This window comes from Castor canadensis, chromosome 11, assembly GCF_047511655.1.
Source record: "Castor canadensis chromosome 11, mCasCan1.hap1v2, whole genome shotgun sequence".
Classification (NCBI taxonomy): domain Eukaryota; kingdom Metazoa; phylum Chordata; class Mammalia; order Rodentia; family Castoridae; genus Castor; species Castor canadensis.
Window position 1 is genome coordinate 105040942 of NC_133396.1, and position 24653 is coordinate 105065594.

The 24653-nt window shown below is 48.7% G+C and overlaps 1 protein-coding gene across 50 annotated transcripts; it reads left to right on the forward strand.

The window, feature by feature from the left end:
- Positions 1-23757, forward strand: LOC141413903 (uncharacterized). Of its 50 annotated transcripts, none has more exons than XR_012438911.1 (7): positions 1-210; positions 2336-2482; positions 2711-2758; positions 7514-7763; positions 14682-14796; positions 23054-23156; positions 23505-23757. XR_012438911.1 is itself a non-coding variant. In XM_074047853.1 (7 exons), the coding sequence occupies exons 1-5, from the start codon at positions 8096-8098 to the stop codon at positions 22805-22807; spliced, it is 462 nt and encodes a 153-aa protein (XP_073903954.1). In that variant the 5' UTR covers positions 7789-8095; the 3' UTR covers positions 22808-22888; positions 23054-23156; positions 23505-23757. The 50 variants fall into 50 exon arrangements, 24 of the variants coding, with proteins under 24 accessions (XP_073903954.1, XP_073903953.1, XP_073903958.1 ...); XR_012438903.1 differs by having other exon boundaries at positions 4-210; positions 14682-14792; XM_074047853.1 differs by lacking the exons at positions 1-210; positions 2336-2482; positions 2711-2758; positions 7514-7763 and adding exons at positions 7789-8208; positions 9266-9347; positions 20378-20452; positions 22731-22888.
- The last annotated feature ends 896 nt before the right edge of the window (positions 23758-24653 follow it).

A 24653-nucleotide genomic window follows, 5' to 3' on the forward strand; every position in this document is an offset into this window, starting at 1 on the left:
AGATAGGGACAGCACCCCCTTTTTGCTGCCTTTCCAGGGAGAGCAGCAAGAGAAAGAAAGAGAGAGGCAAGCGAAATTCCTGAATGGATAGGCAGATGCTACGTCACCGGAGCTGCATCCTCCACTCCACAAGAGGCTAGAAGCTGGGGGGAGACAGGCAGTCCAGCCGCAGGGGCCACCCGCACAGCCTCTCCTCTTCACAGAAGCCCGGTAAGTGGCCATTGGGGTCCAGGGAGGATCCTAGCCTAGCCAGACGTCTGGGCCGGGGGTGGGATGAGATCTACTAAAATGAGTCAGGGCACCTTAACCTTCTTACTTTAGCCAACTGGCTAATGGAGGCTGGTGCAATAATCACAGAAAGAAAAGGCTAATAAAGATTTAGGGGGACTCTGGAACAGGGAGGAGGTGTGTGTAGAGATGGAGTTGGCTGCCCGCCCGTCAGCCTGTGGGGTTTCACTTCTGCTTCTACAGCATCCATGTAAGCTGGAGGCAGGGGCCCTGCCTGGCTGCCAGGAAGCCTCTGGTCCCCCTCCTTCCCCAGCCCCTGCCAGCCGAGACAGCTCACTAAGTTTGTCAATGGGATGGGGAGGGGGTAGGGTCGTGGTGCTACTGATCCTATTAATCCGCCCCTCCCTTCTCTCCACCAGACATGGCCAACATCTTAATGCTTGTACCAGAGGAGAGGCAGGAAGGAAGACCTTAGTGGGGATGGATAGGAAAAGAAAAAATGGTTCTGTATTGGGGATTCCTGATCTTCTTTCCCCGCTCTAAGCTCTTATTCTTCTATGCCCCTGCATAACAGACTGCAGGTTTTAGGGGAAGAGAAAGTCTGAGGGACTTTGGGAAGGTGAGGGGAATGGAGCCACATTTTCAAGAAGGTGGAAAAATCTGAACACATTTTTACAGGATCTAGATTAATTTCATTCCTCTCCCTTTTCCTATGAGCTGGCAGGTGGGAAAGGGACCTAGGGGAGCAAGGGATGAGTCAAGGGATGTGTTGGGGCAGATGTTTGGGTTCCAAAAGCGGAGAGAGCCCTACTCCAGCCATTTCTAGATACACCTAATGGAAGTGTTTTGTCTTTTTGATGTGTTTAAAAGAAATGCTGGGGGATAGAGAGAGAAGTCACCATTCTGCCCTGGAGTCCCCCACCTACACTGCTTTTGGAACACAGGCTGGGATCATTGTGGGCTAGTAAGGATTGGAATACAGCAGATCATTCCTTGTGACCCAGAGGCCAGATTGCTGGGAGAGGCTGAGGCTGCCTGCCAGCCGTCATACATGCACACACATGTTCTGTGCATATAGAGCTGTGTTCTTCATCACCTTATTTGTCTGGTCATTGTGTGTGCTTAGTGATGGAGTAGCAAGGCAGAGATCAGTGAGGATAAGTGTGCCTGCCCCAGGAACCCCAGAACTCTTACTGACAGTGGAAGAAGGAGCCAGCAGTTCCCCTCCCTACCTGTCCTTGTGCCTATTTTCTGGCATGTCAGCAAATGGCATGGGGTGGAGTGGTCCCTCTGTGATATGAAGCTAACAATTTCAGACTGAGACATCCCTTTATGAAATGGATGGACTGGTGGAACTGAGGCTAGGGGTCAAGTGACTACTCATGGGTGTGAAGAGTAGGGAGAAGGCATTTAAAACACCCCTCCTAGAAATCAGACTTGGGACTTAAAGCTTATTCCTGCTCCCACACTCCACATTCAGGTTACCTTCCTGACTTAAAAAGAAAAAAGAATTAGTGTGGAACGCACTCACACACTCACATACACATAAATCCACTCTTCCTCATGTTTTAGGAACTGAGTCACCAATGCTATACATGTCATTCTCCTAAATCCTAATTTAACCAGAAAGCAAAATACTGGGAACATGGAACTCTGGAGTATGGACTGAGGTTTATACCCAACATTAAAATAATAATAAATAACTGCTTCGTATTCACCCCTTTGTGTTGTGAAAAAGAGAGGGAGAAAACTGATAGCCACAGTATGTCTTTATGGATCCTGAGAGATACACAGGCCTAGGTAGTAGGCAGATAAATAATGACAGACACAGGTGGAGAAAGCTAGAGAAAGAATGTGATTGAGAATGTCTTTTTTTTTTCTTTTAAGTTTTAGCAACAATATATTTTAGTTAAGATGGGATAAAGTAGGGAGAAATAGGAAAAGGGAGAGAGAAATATTTCCTGCTTCCCACACAGGAAATGGGAGTGAATATGCCTTGATTAGGAATATATCTTAAATGTGCACAGCACTTGACAGTTTACAGTGCCATTAGATCTAGACAGGCAAAAATATATCTCTAACCCTAGATCCTTCATTTTACTCTAAGTGTGCTGTCTGGTAGACCACAAGCAGCAGACATCTGTGAGGAGACAGTGTCCATCCGCCAGAGGATTACTTTTTAGGTTGAAGTCAGAGGTCTCCACGGGCTCACTTCAAGCCCCTGAAGATTTTGGATGAAGGTTGTAAGGACAAGGTAAGGTTGGAGTCACCCAGTGGAGATGAGCTGGAGAGGCCCTGAACAGTCTTCATGGCTAGGCCTTTGTCTTTTGGGGATCTCCCTGTGTAGGCTTGAGCCCTGGTGATTCAAGAGGGAAACCTAAACTGCTTAGATCCTGGAGAGTATAGGGAGACTGAGGCTGTTGAAGAAAGAGAATTGGAGGCACCTAATAGACTTTAACCTTTGCATTCTCCTCCTTGATAGGAGCTGGGCATCCAAGAAGAGGCAATGTTGTTTCTTTCTCATGTTGTGGTAAGTGGCTACATTTGGCTTTTGGGGTGTTTATTTTCTTCCTTGTTTTGGGTGGTGGTGTGGGTGAGGGAAGAAAAGGGAAGCTGGCCCTGCAACACCTGGGCGTTCTCCTGTTCTCTCCAGCTCTTCATCCCACTCCCTGTTTCTTCCAGCTTCTGGCCCTGATTTTGGCCTATTCTATAATCAGACCTACGTAGTCAATAACAATGGGAGTAAAACAAAGTAGCTTGGGAATGAGAGGCCACCCTGCATCTGGTTCTGTGACAAACAGGAAAGGCATTGGGGATACAGGGAATTCTTTTCTCCTTCATCCATAGCTCCTAAGGGCATAGATGGAGGCCAGTTGACCTTGGGGGGAGGTGGTTGTTTGGGAAGGGGAACAGGAATACCTGTACATGGAGGACAGAGATGAGAAAGGCGAGAAGGGGCCCTGGGATCCTAAGTAACTGTGAGGACATGTATGTCAGGGCGTGTACCTATAAGCATGGCGGGGGCAGGAGGGGTACTGCTGGGAGTATCTGTGAATTTACCCTGGCGTTTGTCTGAGTTGTAGGCGTGAATGTGCTTGTAAGTATGCGTGTGTGAGTGTGTGAGTACATGCATAGCACCCTGGAACATTCATGCTTATACCACTCAAGGAGGCCATTTGCTGATGGTTCAGGGTTTTGTAGAAGGGACCCAATCTGGGGCCCTCTACCCTCTCTGTCACCTTGTTCTCACCATCCCTAGCACCACAGGGCTCTCAGTCTAGTGAACATGTGTGGGCTCAGAACTAGAAGCAGCTGGGGAGGTAGTACTTATGCAGGCCTGGGGACTGTCCTGGCTGGCCCTCCACAGCAGAAAAAAACAATTTTTGGGGGAGGAAAGTGGTATACACATGGTGCAAGTCCTCCAGGTTATATCTCCATGCTCCCGGACTTCATCTCCCCATGTAGACAGACATGTAAACATATATATTTTTAACTAATAATTCTTACTTTTATTGTCAGGATCCCATAAACAATGCAAATATTCTATAGCAAAAGAATAATATATGATAATGTTCACAATAATGATGTATTTCTAAGGCAGAAATAAATGTCTGAACCTACCCTTCCTCAAATGCAGCTTTCATCTGTATCTTTAAGGCAAATTAACCTGATAAACAAAGAAAAACCATGTTTTTTATTTAATTATCTGAATATTTCAAGGGAGTGATTTACAGCCAAAATTTATCGAGGATCTGGATTATAAAGATCTGTCCAAAAGCTGCATCCACAGACCATAATTCCGGCCATGTCATGTGTGCCTCTTCAGGCACACAGACAATAGGGGGGTAGCTATAGGAATGGGCACTGGCAAAGAATGCAGCTCCAGCTGGGGGTGTAGCTCAATGGTAAAGTACTTGCCTAGCATGTACAAGGCCATGGGTTTGATTCTAGGTACTCTAAAAAAATTCAGGCTTATGGGCTAATTGAGACACAGACACAGCAGCACAGGAACTTAGGGATGTTTTTCCCAGAATCCCCAAGAATTTACCTGAAAGAATTCAGGTGGAGTCCATAGACTATCAGACAGCTGATTGTGCTGTGTGCTAGAGGCAGAGGGCTCTGCTGTAGCTGAAGCTTTCTAGGGAGACCGAAGCTGATGGGCCAACCCCAAAGTGACACCTAATGTACCTGTTCCCCTCCTACAGGCCCACTGTATTCAACTAGTAGAAGGGTCTCCTTTGGCTAGAGGAACTGCAGAAGACTCACAAACACACAAGATGGACACAATGCCCTTCCTCTCCCCACTCCTATACACAGAGCCTACAGAACACACAACTGACCAGTGCCCTCACTCCATAATGCTTACGACCACAAGATGGCAAACCCAGACTTGCAGACACGCTCACAGGGACACACATCTATTCATTTATCAATTACTGCCCCCTCCCCACACTATGTTATTGGAATACTCTGCCTAAAGTTTCCCTACTTTGTTTCCTCCTGGACAAAGAATATATCAGAAATTGTCCCTGCCCTTGAGAGGCTGTTTCATTGGCCACTCTTTTTTTTTTTTTTTTCCTGGTACTAGGGCATGAACTCAAGGCCTCACACTTACTAGGCAGGCACTGTACCACTTGAGCCACTCCACCAGGCTCATTGGCTACTCCTGGAGTAGTTTTTTTTTTTTTACAGAGCTGGGACTTGAACTCAGGGCCTATGCCCTGAGCCACTCTACCAGTACTTTTTTGTGATGGTTGTTTTCGAGACAGGGTCTCACAAACTATTTCCCTGGGCTGGCATCAAATTGCAATCCTCCTGATCTCTGCCTCCTGAGTAGCTAGGATTACAGGCATGAGCCACTGGTGCCTGGCTGAAGTAGTTTCTTGTTTGAAACTAGAACATGACTTAGTATGCAGACCAATCCCAGTTAACATGATGGTGGAGACTTCTTCACTTCCCTCATGGCATACACTCCTATCTCCACTGGAATAAAGATGGATACCCCGCTCGTCTGCATCCCTGAGCCCGAACAGTGAGAGATGGGGTTGTCCAACACAACCAGACAAAATCAAACACAAATGTATCTTATCAGGAATCTGGATAGAGGTGGTTTCTTGTGGAGCATGCCAGGACAATTTAGACTAATCTCCATTTTTCTTTGTGGAGGTGTCTCCTCCATGATTTGGGCCCCGTTTATGCCGAACCACACCTATAGACCTGAGAGCCGCAGTAAGAAATGGAGAATCTTGCTCTTTATCAAGCTATTTGGGAAATTTTGACCTATGTATTTTCGGAAGTCAGTTAAGTGTATCCATTTCCCTCCTGAGGTTGAGTTTTGAGGGAGTCTAGTTGAGTGTGAGTTTGGCCATTCGGGACCCCAGTGAGGAGTCATCACGGGGCAAGGAAGCCTTTGAGTCCATTCTTCTCATCAGTGGGAGAGACGGGAGATTCAGCTGATTCTGCTGCCTCTTGCCACATGGTCCAGATGGCACAGGCCAGGGTAAGGAGTTGTGGAGACTAGATTAGACACCATGCCAATCCCCCACAGCTCTTGGTACTCGATAAGGAGGAAAGGGGGAGAAAGGTTTGTTGTAGGTGCTTTCACAGGATTTTGTGGGAGATATTTGTGGGGAAAGTTGGTGGTGTGTCTGCAGAAAATGCAAGCTCTGTTTAGCGTGGCTGCAATGTTGGGGGGCAGAGTCAGGCATCCTATGAAGGGATGGGAGGTGGTATATCGAGAAATCTTTGTGGGGTCCTGGGCATACAAGAAAAGGCTTGAGGGCCTATTGTTTCTCTGGAGTCCTATGGGAGTGCATTTAGGGAAGGCATTTAGCAACACACTGTAGGTAAGTCTATCTGTGTAAGAATATTTGGGAAGAATTCTCTTTTTCTCAACTGTATCAGAGCCCCCAGGACCTCCAAAGTGCCCTCTAGGTAATTCCTTCTAAGCTGTAAGAGTACCCTGAAGGGGGCAGGAGGAAAGGATATGATGTAGAGAGTGGATACTTTGTCTTTGCTTCTTTCCTTCCCCGCTCGCCATTGACTGATGTGTCCCCAGTCTGGCAGGGTGAAGTACTGATGCTGTGGAAGCTTCTAGAAAGCCTCTCCCTTGAGTAAGGGCCTTTTGAGACACTGTGGAGATTGAGGAAAAATGCTTTGCCAAGCCGGGAGCAGCAGGCTTGCCGTGCCTCCAAATACCCTGAGACCTGGGGAAATCAGGTCATTTGCTTCAGCTTCATGCTACCATTCTGGTAGAGAAACACACAGCCCCTGGGCTTTATCCCATTTCAGACTATCCCCCAACCCACAGTCATGCTGCCAGCATCAATGGCAGTGATTGTTCTGATATTCTTTAGTCTTTGAGGAGAGCATCAAGTTAAAATCCATTAGCCATTGGGTTGCATCTAATAAAGGCAACAGCTTTCAGCTCTGGGTTGTGCAGAATGGCAAATTCAAAAAAAAAGAATCGCAGGTCTGATGGTTGAAAAGGAGGTCCCTTGGAGTGTATCCCTGGTGACCTAGTGTCAAGGATCCCTGGTTACAGGAGCTGACCCAAGTTAATCTGACTGGTAGATTAGTCTGAGCCATAGTCTCCAGAGGGTGAATCAGGAGTGTGGGATGGCTCCACTGAGAATTCACATGGCTCCCTGAGAGGCACAGCAGCTCCTAGGGCTCACAGCTTGCCAGACAGCCAGAATCCTGATCCAACCAGTTGACTGCTGCTTAATACCCAAGGTTGAGACAGTACTTTATTCTGGCTCTGATTTTCTGGGACTGTCCCTCTGGACCAGATAGGGAGCCAGGTTGGTAAAACAAGGACAGAGCCTTGCTCAAACCCCATAACTGGAAAGTGGGAGGGAGGCTTAGGGTTGGAGGTTGGAGGCTCATGGGTGGCAAAATGAAGAGAAAGCCTATAGAGCCTTGGGCCAAATTCTGAGTTTTGTCCAGGCTGATGCCAACTGTGATCCTCACCCTCAGCCTCCCTTACCTGAAACTTCTCTGCTGCAAATGGGTTCAAGAGATAGTCCCCTTCTAGAACCTGGAAAAAGAGGCTCAGCTTCCCTCAGACCCCTCTGTCTCCCTGTAGGAGTCCCGAACTTCAGAATCTTTCCCTCATTGTTTTGAGTTGAAAGCCAACAAGAGAGGTTCTAGCCTATATATCCTAAATATTAGGATCACATGGTTTGGGAAGGATCCGAACTCAAGAAACACAAAGAATATCCTGATGGGAGGAGGTAAGGAGGGGTAGAGTTTCTAGTTACTCTGTTTTTTCTTTCTCTCACAGGCTCTTGCTATGTAGCCCAGGCTGGCTTCGAACTTCGGATGCCTCTGTCTCAGCTTCCTGAGTACTGAGATTACAAGCGTATTTGGTTCTTTTTTGAGGGAATTTCGCCCAATCGGTTTTCTATCTTTGCACCCTGATTCTGGTGCAACATACCTAGGGCCAAAATGGAAAAATATTGAGCGTGGAGACCCAAAGGACAATTAGCAATGGATTAGACAGGCCACAAATGGCAGGCGAGTCTCAGGTCTAGGTAAGGCAGCAAGACTGAGAATCCGCATACAGACGTATTAGTCCCCCACCTACCATTCTTGGCGGGGGAGGGGCGCCCCAGTTGCGCGCCTAGGCCTGGCCTGGGAAGGGGAGGGGAGGAGCCTGCGGGGGAGCAAGGTGGTGACGTCAGAGTAGGTAGAACCAATCAGAGGATTGCCTGGGGAGGGAGTGTGAAAGGATGAATGAAAAGTCCGGAGCCGGAGTGCGTCGGGCCAGAGCAGCGGCAGAGACTGAGGAGCCAGCTGGGGAGGTGAGACCTGCTCCACCCAGCTCACCCTGGCTCGGCCGAGGCTAAGAGCCGAATGGGTTCCAATGCTCCGGCACTCGCTGGCCCTCGCGCCCGGGACCCAGGTCCGCGGTGCCCCAAGGTGGGAACCCGCTGGGAGGACGGCGCAGGAGAGCACCGATGGCAACCTGGGCACGATGTAAGTGGCCTGGCCGGTGTGGGACACAAGGTGGGAGAGCGCCTCAGAATACAGCTTGCTGCGTTTTAGCCACGAGGGGGCCGAGGATTTCCCCCTTTCCCCGCCCCTCCCTCCCCCCGCCCGGGCCTTACAGGGCTGCCTGAACCCTTCTTGTAGGTTATGGTTCCCGACCGCACCCCCTGCTAGCTCCTAGGGAATCTTTCGCCTCAGACCCCGGGCCATTTTTACAGCTCTGGGTGATTTCTGCTTCTCTTTGTACAAAGCCATTTCTCTGGGGTTCTTCGGGTCCTGGGACTCGGCCCACCTGCTCAAAAGTCCTCCGCTTTCCTCGACCTCATCTCATGGGTGTCCTCCCGGATCTCTTCCCGGGTGGGGTCTTTGCCTTTTTCTCCTCTCCTAGAGAGACTCGCTTGGGAGTCTCTGGGTCGCCTTCCTGGACGCCCCACAGGCGTCCCTCTTTGGGTTGCAGGGGTTTCCATGTGCCTCCAGGGGGTTTTATCGCTGGCCGCTCCCCCTTTTCAGTTGGCAGCTTGGATTCGGTCCTTTCCCCAGCAGCGGCTTCGCTGCGCTTCCACCGCCTTTGCGAGTTGGAGACCTGGTGGGGCTGATTCTGCGGCTCCCCATCTGCCCCAGGCTTGGGCTCCGCTGAAGGCTAGGGCTCGGACTCTCAGATGCGCCTTCGATTTTCCAGAGGAGGGCAATGGAGACCCGGGTGAGGTTGGGGAGGCCTCTGCCGCGGTCCCAACGGTCTTCCCGGGTGGCACGAAAACCCCGCAAGTTCTTCTTCCCGGGACCAGCAGATCTCCCGCTTCTGGATGGAGAGGAGGAGTGGGAAATGGGCGTCAGAAGCTTTTGGAGGCTGGGTCCGGGGTTCGACTGCCGGGTCTTGACACCATGGGCTGTCGCATCCTTTCCACGCCTAGTTCGGTCTCTGCCGTGCCTGTATCACTGTGTCTGAGTCTTTTTTTTTTTTTTTTTGGTCTCGGGTTCCATTACTTTCTCCGCCTCCACCTCCACGCGTTTCCTCTCCCCAACTCCCACCGGCGGGCGACCGGAGGCTGCGGAGGTGCGGTGGCAGCAGCGGCGGCAGCCAGGAGGCTGCGTGGAAGAGGCGGCGGCGGCGGCAGCCAGGAGGCGGGGTTGGTTGTTATCTTTGGTTATCTAGCTGTATGAGTGGTGTGGAGTCTTCATAAAGCTAGATAACCGAAAGTAAAAATAACCCCATACACTGCGCAGAGGGACCCCGAGAAAAATGGCCTGGGCGAGCGCTGGGGGCGGGCGGGCGGCGAGCAAGGGGCTTAAAGCCGCAAGGACTGACCGTGGGAGGCTACAAGAGGACCCGGAGACCCAACCGCCGAGAGACCACACTGGTCGCGGCTACTTCCTACCTCCCAAGCCAGGTCTACGCAGGTAGGAGCCACCGTCTCGGTTCACTTTAGCCAAGTGTAGTATTTCTCTCCTACAAGCGCGCTGAGTTGAGAGGAAGCAAGGAAGTCGTTTTGTGGTCCCTCTGGCGACCCTTGCTCTGGAGGGATCAGTCAGGGGTCTGGCTCACTACCTGGGGAAGCTGCTCCAAGGGAGAGATCTGTTGTAATCTAGTTGCAGGGCTATGAGGGACATGCCAAGGACCGGGCCTTCTCCCAGGTTCCGCAGCCGGAGTGAGCAGTTTCCCTAACTATTGCTGGAGGGGAAGATTGTAGGAAGTCCCCTGAGAACTCTGGTGTTTGCTTTGGTGAATCCCTGAAGCCATAGAGGGCTATCCAGCTTGTTTGGGAGCTGAGAATGTCAAAGTGGAAATAGGTGGGGTTAGGGTTTAGAGCTATAGGACGGAGTGTTGCTAAAACAACAGATAAACAAAACCCAGAAACAAAAAGAGGACAGGATGGCTGGAGAATCTTTCATCCAGCCTGAGTTCTGGGATAATGGAGCAGAAGCTCTCTGCTTCATTTCCATATTATTTACACCTTCAGATTTAGGACCTGAGCAATATCTTTAAAATATTCTCATGCTGCTTTATTAATGACCAAGGAGCTTAAGTTGGGGGTCTTTTAGGACATCTTACCCTCCCCTCTCAGCCTTGCTCTTGGAAATCAGGTCCAAAAGAACAAATGGCCCCAAGGAACTCTGAGGAGCTCAAACACAAAGGAATTTGTAGTTTAGTATCTATGCTGCAAGGAATTAGAGAGATTAATAAGGGCCTTTCCTAAAAGAATTCATTTATCTGGCCTGACCTAAATATTTTAACAAGAGTGTTTAGGTGCAGCTGAGAAAAGCATGATCTAGAATCACTGTCCAGACTCCAGTTTTCTGTGTAAATTAAAAAATTCCTCCTAGGACCTGATTTTACAGCTAGAAGATAATGATTCAATCATATATTATATGGGAGAAATACTGGAGAATCCAAAGTCAAAAGATTGAGCTTTAGGGGGACTGGAGTACATATGTCTCCTTCAGAGATTTGGAAGATGGAGAAATTAGTGACCTCTCACTTTTTTCAGCAGCTTGGAATTTGAGTTTTCTGGACAGGGGTGTGTGGAGACTGGATTGGGGAAAAGGGGAGCAGGTTTTAACCTTGCACTCCTGTACTGTACACTTTTCCTTGATCTTCCAATACCATGAGGTAGCTGTTATTAACCCCATTTCACAGATGAGAAACACAGACCCAAATGAGTTGCTAATGTCATCCAATGGTCTCAAACCCAAAGCTCTTTCCACTGAATTTGTCTATAGGAAGAGTCGGAGAGAGTGAAGTAGGGAGCAGGAGCAGGCTGGGCTGAGAAGGGAGGAAAAGGGCAAAGGGGAAGGGAAAGAGAGACAGAAAGAGAAAAGAGGCCTAGGTTGGAGCACGGCCTGGGCTTGGGATGGGAAATGGGAAAGCACCAACAAAGATAAGCTTCTTTCTTTCTTTCCTTTTTTTCTTTCTTCCTTCCTTCCTTCCTTTCACCTTTCTTGTAGTTTGTTGGAAATATAGATTTAGGATCCATTGAGCCTCATCCACTTGAGTCTTAGGACCTGTATTATTAGCCACAATGGGTTTATATTATTAATATTGTCTCCCATGAGCACATTTGATAACAGGATCTCCAAAGGAGAATAGAGGACCTGAGGGAACCAGGGAGTTAAAAGTTTGTACCCTACAAAATAAGCACCTCAGTGGAGAGGTAGAATAGAGGCCAGGAAGGATGCGGGTTGAAGGTCTGTGTCTACCTCATTCATGTGTGCATATGGTGTGTGCATGTGGGTGTGTGAGTAGAGTTGCCAGGAGAGTGAGGGACTCCTGTGTTTGTGATCTGCTTGTGTCTACTTATGAGGATAGAAAACTGAGTGGTACGTGACTGGTGTGAGGTTGGATGTGTGTGGCTTCATGATGGGTTGGAAGCTTTGTTGGGAGATTAAGGGATTCCCAGCTATGAAAAGGTAAATCTACTATAGAAATTAACACTGTAGAATTTAGAGGGGTTTACCAAATATGGACATTACAGTGACACCACTGGATCCTCCTCCCCCTCCTCCTTTTTTTAGTGGAACTGGGTTTTAATTCAGGGCTTTGTGCTTGCTTGCAAAGCAGATACTCTACCACTTGAGCCATACTACCTCCAGTCCATTTTGCTCTGATTATTTTGGAGATAGGGTCTCGAGAACTATTTGCCTGGCCTGACCTTGAACCTCTGTCCTCCAGATCTCTGCCTCCCAAGTAGCTAGGATTACAGGCATGAGCCACTGGTGCCAGGCTTTCCCCTCCTCCTCCAGTTAAACCCAGAAGGGAAACTGGTGGAAATGGGATGTGAGGAGACTGAATTGTAGGGGCTCAGAAGGGGCTCACCAGCTACCAGTTAGAAAATTTCCTCCCTTGTATCATCACAACTCTGTCTGTGTCTTAAGAGTTTTCATTTCTGTTCTTCAGAACAGAAATATATCCACCTAATTTACTGGAAACCAAATTCTTAGCTGGTTTCTTGATCTATTTTTCTCTTCAGCGCCACATCCTAATAATACCCTTCTATTGAATTCTCAGTCCAGGCAGCCAAAGACAACTTCCTCCTAAATATTTGACTCAGGTTTTGAGTTATCATCCATACTCACACCCTGAGACAATTTTTTTCCCAGCACCAGGCATCAAAAGGGTCATACTGAGAGGTCCTTGCAGTTATAAGAATCATCTCAATCAGCAAGCCTAGGGAGGGGAAAGAAACAAAAAACAAATGCAGGGCTGGGATGTAGCTCAGTGGTAGAGTGCTTGCCCTGGGTTCAATCCCAACACCAAGAAAAGACACAAAAAAAAAAGGAAATGCAACCGAACCAAGGTGTGTTTAGGTGCCATCATTTACCAGCACACGCATCTGAGCCTTCACTCAGGGGTTTGGATAATGGAGATAAGAATTTACTCTTACAGGATTTTGGGGGGGGGTTGTGTGTGTGTGTTGCTGAAGAATGGAACCCAGGGTCTCACACATGTGAATCACACTCTACTCCTGAGCTACTTAGATTGTTCTATGCAGCAAGTGAAGAATTGTTTGTAATATGTGATGACATCCATGAGTAAGGGGTAATCTTTGGATTGCAGAAGGGTTAGAGTTTAGAAAAATGAGTTAATACTTAATAGCATGTGATTGATCTCAGAATGTAAACAGGACAGCTCTCTGGCCTGTTTGTGAGTGAAAAGCTCAAAAGCTTCCTCCTTGTTTCAGTTTTGAGAATGGAGGAGGGACTCCTGGGGACCTGGGTAGGAAGTGGTGGAAGCCCAGGGAGAGGAGGGTCAGTCCCTGGGAACTGTTAGGGGAAGGAGGTTGGGGTCCATCCACATAGCAGAATGACCATGCTCTTTTTTTTTTTTTTTTCTCTCCTTCAGTACTGGGGTTTCAACCCATGTTAGACAAGTTCTCTCTACTTCTTGAGCCACACCCTCAGCCCTTTTTGTTTTGGTTGGGGTTTTTTTGAGATAGGATCTTGATAGCTTTGCCCAGACTGACTTTGAGTTTGAGATCCTCCTGTTTTTTGCCTACAATTTGCTGGGATTACAGGTATGAACCACCATGCCTGGCTTCCAGTGTGCTTTCTCCTTAATGTACCTTACACTTATTTGTAAGAGCATTTATGACTGGTTAACACTTATGCAAATGGTAAATATAGCTTGTGTAAATGTTATATAATTCCAAGTTTATGCCTTTAAACATTCTAGAATTACTAAAAATACAGGAGATCAGGGTTTATAGAACTGTCTTGTCCAGAGGCAGGATGTACCAATTCCCCTAGCAGATAAATAAGTTTAGGTTAATGTTTTAAAATCACTATAAAACATTTGTGGGCCTTTGAGGAGAATGAGCAGCAGGGCTGTGGAAGGAAGGGTGAGTGGGTGTGTATTTAGCTAGGAGAGAGGTGAGAGAAAAGGGGAACCCCCTCCTTGCCACCCAGGCTCTGCCAGGGCTACAGTGACACCCCCTCCTCCTGCCCTAATCCCCCCATTAAGACAGCTCTGAGTTTGTTATGACAGCGGCTGAAGGCAGCTGAATTGCTGTTTGCTGTGTCTGCTAATTGGACTGAAGGGTTGGAGTCTGGACACTGAAAGGGACCATTGTTGCTGTTTACCTTCCACAGCCGCCTCCCTGGGGACCTTCTGGGTGAAGGGGAGCAGCATGCCCTCAGGTTATTGCACCCATTCCCTGTCTCTGCACGAGGACTATGGTGGGGAGACCATACATCTCATAGCCCTGCAGTGGCTTGAGCATCCACATCACAGAAGAGACAAGCCCAACACCTGAGTGGGTCCCCAGGCCAGGTCTAGGGTCCATCCCAGAAGCCCTTAGAAAGGGGATTTCCATACTTGCCTTTCTTCTGATTCATTCCCTTCTTCTTTAAGGGTGCCTCTTCCTCCAACTGATCAGGCTTAACCCTTAACTTGGTTACACACTAAAGTCACCTGGGGTGCTTGGAGCTTTTTTTTTTTTTTACCCCCTTTCAAATATGGATGCTTCAGCCCAGTCCCATGGGATTAGACTATCCGGGAATGAGTCCTGGGAAGCATTTTTTAAGAAACAGTGATACAAGGTCATCTCTGTGCCTGGGACACACAGGCCCTGATCTTGCCTTCCCTCCCAAACCCCTGATATGTATAGTGTCTCTTTCGCATTTGTATTACAAAATTCCTTGTAGGCACATTAGTATTTAGGATGGACCTTAAAAGTCTGTACTTTGTCTCTCACCTCAGCCTGAGCTCTTTCCCAAGGGCAAAACACTGACTCCCTCTCCTTGTGGATTTTCCGTTGGGATCCAGAGGGGGACTGAGCTCATCTGGGGCACTTCAGTCATTAGGGATGAAGGGGTGGGAGACTCAGTGCTTCATTGACTCTTGTGCTGTCCTTCCCTCAAAGTAGTATTGGTGATTTGGAGGTTTCTAGGGAAGAGGCTTTCTTTAAGATTACATTTTACATTTCCTTACTGTGCCCAAACGTTTTTGCTTCTTCTTTTCCCTTCAGCTTCTCACCTGGGGCGGGTGGGTGCTCCACCACCCTCCCGCCCTCTTTCCTCCACGTGGACAGGTGACTTGCAACAGAGCCGCATCCAGCACCACGGACAGCTCCTGGGCAGTGAGTAAGCTCCTGTGCTGACCTAATCTGGGAGGGTGAGGAGGGGGTCGTCTTCTCTGTACTGTCAGATCTCAAACACTCTAGTTTTTAATTCTAAAGGGGTCATTTGCAGTCAGTTGTGGAGTCTCAGGAGAGGTAAAGGCTAAGAGAAGTTGGCATTCTTATCTCCAGGACAATAAGTTGTTCTCCTGTGAGAAATCTGAATGAGAGGAACTGTGTTAGAAGTAGGAAGGGTGAAGGATAGAGCTCTAAGTTCATGTAAAGCATGGACTGTGTACAGATCAGTTAAAACTAAAGAGAGCCTTAGCTATCATTAACCCTATGTCATTTTACAGATCCCAAGAAAATGGAAGAAATGTAATCTAGGTTGCCTAGCTGGTTAATAGAAAGATCTAGGCCCCTGAATTCAACCTGTCCTTTTCTATGTGCCTGATACCCACTGTAGGAGTCTCCCTGCATAATGCTGGTAGTAGGAGTTTTGTATGGGTTGCCCCCATACAAAAAAGGATAACACACATGTCTGGGCATGTGAGGTGTCTGTGAGAGCCAGGAAGAGGTGAAACTGACTGCTGTCCCTATCTGAGGAGGTTTGGAGGGAAGACCTCGGGGAAGGTTTACCTAGCAGTATCTGGCAAGCCATGAGAGAAAAGGCAGGGGGGCCACCATCTGCCAGGGCACAGAGGATGGCCAGCCATAAGAGTCTCTAGAGGCCAGCAGGAGTCATGCAAACTGGAACGGGGCCTGGGAAAGGCCCTTCTGTGTGCCCATGCCTGCTTCCCCCAACACCGTGATCCTAGAAACAAAGGGGCTATTCTCTCAGATTTGATGCTGCCATCTCCGGCTGGCAGTGCCAGGTGGTGGGGGCATCAGGGGGTGTCAATCCATTATTCACCCCCCCAACTCCTAAGTCCTTTGAGGCTGAATGTTGGGGAGGTGAGTGTTCCATGCTACGCTGCCATGGCAACTCCCCCCAAAGCATAAAAAGAGACAGCTTTCACCCCCACTTCCAGGAAGAAACCTGGGTTAGGCTGGGAATCTTCCCTTGGGAACCCTCCTTTCTGATGCACAAGCCATACCATGCATAACCATCACCCTCGTTTTAGCTCCTAAAACCTTCGGTCTGGCATCCGTAAGCCATACAGGCATGGAGGCTGGTGCATGCAGTGTCTGGGCAAGGTTGTGCAAGTAAAGCACCCATCCCTTGTACTTAACCCCCTCTCTTCCCAGGCTCTCCTGTCCCTCACCTGTAGCCAAGGCCATCCTAGGCCTTCTCAGCTGAAGCAACTGGATTGAGGCCATAACCTTCTACTCTTTCCCAGAGGTGAGGGACAGTGAGCTACCTCTAGCAAACCTCCAGGCTATGGGAACTGAGGAGAGAAGGGGGCCATTCCTGACACACTCCATCTGCACCCTCCACTATCACTCATTAGGCATTCTGCCCCCTCCTTCCGCTCGTTAAGCCTGATTTGCATATATTTGCATAATACAGTTCATTTGCATTCCAGGAGGCTCATGGTAGAAGCCAGGAAAAAAGAGGGGGCTGGGTTGGAGAAGAGAGAAAAGGGGAGAGATTTTGTTTTCATCAAAGTGTGGGAGGAGGGGCCGGGGGAGGTGGCAGGAAGAGGATAGAAATAAAAACTCACACTACTTTCTTTCTTCCCTTCTGCCCTCCCTCCCTGGGCTGGACTCAAATGCCAAAGTGAGATGCCAAAGGGCCGGCTTTTCTGTCCTTTTTTGTCTTGCTTCCTCCGGCCTTGGCTCCCCAGCTTGGCCCCCCACCTTGTTGGGCTCAGGCTTCAGAAAGAAAGAGGCAGGGGTAAGAGGCAAGGCTGTGGGAACGGAAGCAGAGGGAGAGAGGAAGGCCGCCATCTTAGGTAGCTGGCGCCTGTAAAATGGCCGCCTCTTGACAGGTGTGGGCTGAGAGCCAGCCTTGGGTGGTGGGCATGGAGGAGAGTGACCACATAAGAAGGATTTCCTGGGTGACCAAGAATAGAGTTGAATCTTCCTACTAGTGGAATTAGGAAGAGAGGATAGGGAGAGAAGGAGAAGGGAAGAAGCCAGAAAGGATAGTTCCCAGAAGAGATGTGATGTTCACAACCATGCAGAATGGTAGAAAGGCCTCGGCACTGGGTGTAAGTCCCAGAGGATTTGGAGGACTGTGGGTGTTGTCAAAGGTACTGGAGAAATCATCTGGGAGTACCACTGGGAAAGGGAGAGGGTTAGGTAAGGGGTAGGCAGGGAGCATCATCTGCCAGTGAAAAGCACTGAGTATTGGAGATAACATTCCAAATTCTTTCCTCAGCCTGTAAGTCCAGCTTCCATCTTCATAGCTGGTGAAACTGCACCCTTGCAAAGTCCACTCATAGCTTCCTCAACTGGCTCACTGTACTTCCACAGGACTGGCCCTCCTTGACCTGTGTGGGCAATTTCATGCTGATACCTGCCCAGTCTTCCCCTTTGGCCTTTGGTTCTTCTGTTACCTCTGTGATGATTTGCTCTTGGTTCCATTCATTCAGTCCTCTCAATCTTTCAGTTCTCCAAGCAGATGTTGTTCTGCACGTTTCTACTCTCTGCACTCTTCCATTTTCTTTCTCTTCCCTCTTACTTTTGTCATTTCAACCATCCTCTGAACTTAGAGACTCTCACTTATTTCCTTAATCTACCCAAAACTCTAGATTCACACCCTAATTACTGCCCTGGGTCCCGCATTAACTCCCAAATCAGAGACTAGAATGTTCACATGCCCAGGCCTTTGCTGCAAGAAATGCTGGGAAGAGACCTGTAGTCTTAACTTCTTAGGAGTAAGGTCATTTCCAGGAAGTTTAGATGCTCAGTAACTTCAGTTGTAAGTCTGACACTTCTGCTTCCTTATCCTTATCAGTGGCACTATGAAACTCTTAGGCCCTCAGGTTCAAATTCTGAGCATTAGGGCTGGAGGCTTGGCTCAAGTGGTAGAGCACCTGTCTAGCAAGCATGAAGCCCTGTGTTCAAAAACCTACTAACACACACACACACACACACACACAAAGTACAAATCCTGAGCAACATCCTGGACTTGCCCCACATGGGTCATCCCATCAAAACCCATCCTTTGTTACAGCTCTTGCATTCATACCCTTTCTTTCCCTTATCCCTACCTGCAGGTCATCTCATCATTCAACAGGCACTTACTGAGTGCTTACTGTGTGCCAGGTGCTATGTGAAGAGAAAGATGAAATCCAAGGCTGCTTTGAGGAGGTAGCAGTCTAGTGGGAGAGGCAGACACAAATAATTACAAGGTGCGTGCAGTGTCACACTGCCGACCTGCACAGAGTGTTGGAGGCATGGGACAGGGAGCTGCGGGCCACCTTAAGGAAACTGAGGACAGCTTCCTGGAGAGTGCCAAAGGATAAGTGATACAAGATATGCAGTGATTTGTCAGTCTAAGGAGTTTGAAGAGGTGGCTGGTGGACAGGAAGGTGGTAAGAAAGAGCATGGTGTGTTTGGGGACTAGCTTGTCTTTCAAGGGAATCTGTTCAGGAAGGAAGTGAAAATGGAGCCAGAAGTTCCATTATCAAGAACCTTATGTGCTACACCAGGGAGGCTGGGGAATTTAGTTGACAGCCTCAGAGATGCTAGGCTTAGGGTATGGTTGGGGAGCAACACAGAACAGGGAGGAACACAGAATAGGAGGAACAGGGCTCCTGCATTTAACTGACTTTCAGCTGGTTCCAAATAAATGAAGGAATGTATGAAAGGCCTAAGAGTCACCTGAGGAAGGGATATGTCTACCTCCCCCTTCCAAAATCCTATCTCTTTCTCTCTGGCTCTATTTCTCTCTCTCTCTCTCTCTCTCTCTCTCTCTCACACACACACATACACACACACACAGAGTTGGGGGGAGGCAGGCCAGACTTGTGGGATCTGGGAGAGATGTGAAGTTGAGCTTAGGGGTTCCCAACACAATGAGCACTCTAAGGTCAGGGAAGGAGATTGGCATGGTAGGGGAAAGGACACTGGCCCTGACTTTGTGGGGCAACCAGCTAATCTCTGAGCTCTCTTATTTATAATAATAATAATATTCAAGAGATCAGGGACCACTGGACTAAAGGAGGTATAAAAGGGGTCATAGGCTGTGACTGTGAGGAGTTCTTTCAGAGAAAGGGGGTGAGGAGCTGGAGAGAGAGCAAAGAAGATAGGAAACTGGTGTTGGCCACTGGGCTGGAATGTAAATGGGGGTTACTGACTGCCACCCAGCCCCCTGCCAGCCTTTGCACAAAGACCTCTCTGTGAGTGACCTTGGAAGTGGCCTAGTCAGGTGAGGGGACTTAGCTAACAGGGGCTCCTTGGGGATGGTGTGGGGCTGAAGGAGGGGAGGAGTGAGGCTTTAAGCAGGTCTGGGCAGGATGAGAAAGGCTGAGGCCTGCTCAGAATCTTACAGTCAGGTTGTATAGAGCTATTCCCAGGACAGGCTTCTGTCCACCATCCAGTCAGGTCCCCAGCTCCAAGGTCCTGTTTTCCTGCCCACTCCGCATTCCTCCCAGTTGTGTCTCCTGCTCCTGCCTGGCTTCTCCAGCCTTCCTTCCACAAATCACATAGGCTCTCCCCTGCCACCTTTGGGCTTGACTTCACTGGAGTCTTCTCTTGTCTTCCTGGCCGAGGAATTGTCAGAGTCCTCCTTCAGCTCTTCACAGGGCTTCCCCTCCAGGGAGAGCTGTGTTGGGAGGGTGGAAAGACAAGATTGACCAGAGCCCAAAAAGGAGTCCCAAAGCAATGTAGTCTCCAAATGCACTCTTGTGTGGGGAAGTTCTCTCCTGGCCTGGATCCAGTGTTCCTTCCTGCTAATCAGAAGTGAGAAGAGAGCCTCTCCCCATTATATCACCACCCCAAGCCCTAGTTGTCACCTTAACTCTTTTAATAACTGGGGGCACTCAAAGCAGTAGAATGAACATGGATACAACCTTAGCCTGAAGCTTGTTCACAGATTTGCTGGGTTGAGAGCTCTCTCTACAGGAATGACAACAAAAGGAGGTTTGAGGTTTTGACTCTGGACTTGAACAGGTTTGTCAGAATACAAATCCTGACTTCTCTCACTTATTAATTGGGTGACCTTAGGCAAGTCACTTAATGTCTTTGAACCCTAACTTCTTCCATGGTTATCCTGAAGATCAAATGGGGTGGTGTGAATGAGAGTTTTGTTAAATACTAAATGCTGTGGGACACAGAGAAGCCATAGAAAGTAGGTGAGGACAATCAGGAATGCTTCCAGGTCTGGAAGTTTGGTCCATGGATTGCAAGAAAGGAGCATAGAGGCAATCTGTATGCTAGTCATAATAAAGGCCCATCTGGGAAGCCTGGCTAGGCTCTGTGGCTGGAGCTCTCAGGTCTCAGGTCTGAAGCAAGTGAGCATCTTGCTAAGACCAGTGTGGGAGGTACTCTTTTTTTTAACAGTTATATGGTGTATTACAGCCTCTTTCAATCCTTCTCGGGAAGAATAGCCACTGGCCATGTGCAAATACCATCCAGCAATATGGAGAGGAGGAGAGGGGTAGGGGGAGCCCTGTCTCCCCAGATTGCCCATAGCCTACCCTGCTTCTTTCCTACAGCCCTCAACTCCAAGTTCCCACAGGGAGCACAAGCCAGATTTGTGGGATCTGTACTATGTAAATGGGTACAAAATGGTAAGTCTGAACCCTGCCACGTAGGGTCCTCATAGTCCCTGACTTGATGTCTCCTCAGCATTGTCAGGAGTGAGCTAAGGTGAGATCTATTTAGATCCTTGGGCCCACCAGCCAGAGAGACTCTGAGCAGTAGGGTCTTTTGTCTGTAAGCACTCATTCCTTGTCATACAAGCAAGAGTCAGGAGGCAGAATGGCTTTGGCATCATCCCCCACAGATAGCAATGGGGCCTTTAGGCCTGGAGGGGAGGACCAGGTTGAGGTTGGCATATGGAGGGAGAACCCTGGGCACAGGGCATGAGTTTTGCCCGGCTGGGGCTGCCTTCTGCTGGGTTTGTCCATCTGGCACCAGCTGGCTTCCCAGCACCACCCCCACAGCCAACCAGACTCCTTCTGCTGTTGCTATGACAATTGGCTGCCATCTTATACTCAGGGTACTACCTCATATTTGGATTTTCCCATCGGGTTTCTGGAGGAGAGTTGACAGGTCTCCAGGGATCGATTATCCTTTTCTCTTGATATTCGTCCAATAAAAATTCACATTAATATATGATTTTTGAAAATGATCAGGGCTAGGTATGTAGCTTAGTGATAGAGTGCTTGCCTAGCATGCATGAGGCTCTGGGTTCAATCCCCAAGACTGCAAAGTAAAAATTTTCTTTTTAATTAAAAAAATTAAAATGGCCCAAATTGACCACTATGGCTTACTATGTGTTAGGCTCTGTGCTGAATACTCCCAACGTGTCTACAAAAGAATTAACATGATAGAATTCAAAAGACAGACTTTCTCTCTTTTCAACCAGGAAATTCCACAATTTTAATTATTCTTGCTTTGGGAGGTCCTTCTCAATAGCTGGCAAAGATCTATACTGCAGTAGAATCAGTTTTTTGACCCTTGACTTAACATGGCTGAGGTGAAAGGCCAGAAAGGAACTTCCACCTAACTTTCATCACTTCATGGCAATTCGTAGACCTCAGATATTGGGAAAGGGAAACAGATTTAGCTAGCTTAGAAGTCTGAGTGCCCCGTAAAGATTTGAGGATTTCCACTCAGTCCTTCTGTTCAGAGGAGTTCATGCCCCAAAATGTTTTGAAATTCTCCCTCTCTGCTGTCTATCAGCATCCAACAAAAAGAGACAGGAGCCAGTGACCACCGGAAAGGGACAGTCTGCCAGGCTTTCTGATGGGGGTCCTTGGAAGTCAGCCTCTCCCCTCCTACTACTGGAGAGGTTCCAGCAGGATCCATGAGAGATTCTGGAATGATGAGAGTTCCTTCCTCTGGAGTCCAACCAAAAAGCAGGGAATGGTTACCTTGACCTGGAAGGGCATCTATAAGGGACACTGAGCAGGGCCAGCTTGACTGAGGGGGTCATGAATGAGGAGCAGGTGGAGAGAAAAAGGAGGCCATTCTCTGCTGAGGAAGGGGGAGGCTGGAAGAGAGGGGCCGGGATAATTTATGATATCATTGTTCCTCCGCCCCACTTTCCCAGCCATCACCCCTCTTCCCAGCCCCCTGCTACTGTACCGTTGCTAGGAGATTCTGGCTTGCTCTGTCTGGGCTGGGAGGGTATAACCGGGTGGAGGCTGTTCCATCTGGACTCCTCCTCCCCCATCCAGGAGCAGGCTCTGCATTGCCCAGAGTCACATCCACCACTCTTCCCAGGCCCTGACAGACACCAGTGTCTTCTGTTGTTTCCCTAAATCTAGCCAGCTTGGGGGAATTGGGCTCCCAGGCAAACTAAGGATCCAGAGCAAGGAATGAAAGGGTAATGTGGAGAGAGAGAGAAGCTAAGGTACCTAGAGGGGTGCTGAGGAGCCAATGGTACACCCTGGGACTTCGACGCCAGACTTTTAGGAGCCTAGGTTTGCGGGAGACAGTCTATATTCTTGGGGATCTCCCAATATAATGGATAAGATAGGCTTTCATCCTGATTCCTCCATATTGTCAAGGGTGAAGCTAGGGGCAAGGAGGAGGGAGGTGAGTCTGGAAACACTAAGAAGAATCTGGGTAGCAGAGAAGTAATGTCGCTGAATCCCCTCCTCTTTCTGGAATTCCCTTCTCAGATTTAAGGCTCCCATAGAAGTCAGCTGAGGTGAACTTGGGGGGCTTCCAAACCTGCTGAGGACACTACATTCCTTTGCCTGGCCATCTGCCATTTTCTCCCCCTAAAACTTGCTGGGCATCACTTCTAGATGGACAGGAAAGGAATGCTGTGCCCACAGCTGTGCTTCTGAGCCAGATTTCTGTGTGGTTCCTGCTGATTTCATGTGTTTTTCCTAGGCACAGCTTTGCCCACCCCAGGAAGAAGGGAGCTGGCCTTGACTCAGCACCCACCTAGTTCTGGAAGCCTGTCTTAGCCATTATCTCAATCTTCCCTACCCTGAAATCTGGGTGACCCTGTCCCCATTTCCCAAGGATCAATCCAAGACTCAGGAAGGGTATGTCACTTTCCTAGCATCAAAGGACTAGTAAGTTAGGCTGGGCTTCCAATGGGGCTTCAAGGATCCCAGAATGTATGCTCCCTCCCTGCCCTGTGCTGACTTCCTGCAGAGCATAATCCAAATCCAACTGGAAGAATTGAGAGAAGTCTGTTCTGTTCTCAGTGCAGAGGTGAAGTCTGAGGCATGATAAAATTGCCCTTGCAAGTTGAACACAAGACTGGGGAAGAGGCCACTGGAGCTGTGGAAATCACCAAAATCCTCCCAGGTTGGTCTCTAACCCAACAGAAACATGTCCCATGACTTCCATAAACAAGTTCCCTGGGCTTCCTGCCTAATTTCTCCAATTCTTGGGATCTGAGTTTTCACGCTGGGTATTCCCCACCCTCGTTGCCCTGGGTAGAGCACCAAGAACAGATGCTTAGGCTCCAGTCATGATGGTGGTGGCTCCCTTGCCACAGGGCCCTCTGCGGTGCCTTACCTTTCCTAACACAGGGAACACCCTTCCAAGACCACAGCAAGTTTTTCCTCCACCTTCTCCTAAGGTCTCCATCCAAAAAATACTTTTTTTTTTTATTTTGTTTTGTCTTTCACTCTTGACAGTTTTTCTTTTCAGATCAAAAAGAAGAAATTACTTCACCTAGCTGGCCTGGGTTCCTTCCAGAAAGTCTTCCTGGATTGGCTGAAGGACAAAGATCAGCTCTAGCAAGTTAAAGTTGACAAAGGCAGAATGGAAGTGGGGAGCCCACTCTGCCTTGAGCCATCTGGGATACACCTTCGCTTGCCCTTGTCTACCTTGCCTGTCTGGTTTATCCTGTGTCATCTTGGCCCCATCTCCAGTCTAATAAAGACTCTTCAATATTGAGTAACAGTAATAGTGATGGTGGATATGTTGGGCAGGGCTGGAGGGGGCGAGGCCAAATGAAAGAGGTGACCCCGAAACAGAGACCAACACTACGGAAGCAGCATAACGTTGGGCTTCCTAGAGCCAGAACCCTCACCTGCTCTGCTGGGGTGTTATATGAACAGTGTGACTCATCCCATTCCTGTCCACCACTGCGAGATTCTATTCATGATTGGGGGGGAGCCCAACACCAAGCAATAGGCTGAAACCCCCAGTCAAGGAAGCAGCATCACAAGGACCAGGAGAATGGGAGAGGTGGTGTTGCTTCTCCACAGCATCTGGGTGGGAGGCCATTGAGTAGCCTCCTCCATGAAAGATCCTTCCTTAGAAATGACCAAGGCCTATATAAACTACAGACAAGAAGCACCCCAGTCCCACAGGACCACTCACTCTTCTGCCCACACTCAGTGGAAATAGAAGGGAAGGAATATAACTAGCAAGAGGAACTCAGGTTAGACAACAGGTAGGACTTCTCAGAAATAACAAGAACTGGGAGAGAATCTGAGAAGCATAGAAGCCATGGCAAGAAATTGGCTCTGTTCTCTTGATTTCATTTCCCCCATATCACACTGTATCCTGACAGCTTCCCCTGAAAGCTAGTCACCGTCCCACCCTCTAGAGAGCCTCTCATTTTAAAGTGTTAGCAGGGCCCAGACTGCCAGCACTTTAAGTTCTCCATCACCCTCCAAGAAGTCCTCCACGATCTCTCCATGGAGCTGTAGTTCAAATCCTGGAATTTCTCTAAATAAAAAGTTTATAAAGAGGCCTATCTCACGCTTGTAGCCTGTAATCCTAGTTTCTCAGGAGGCAAAGCTCAAGAGGAAGTGGTTCAAAGCCAGCCCCAGGCAAATAGTTCCTGAG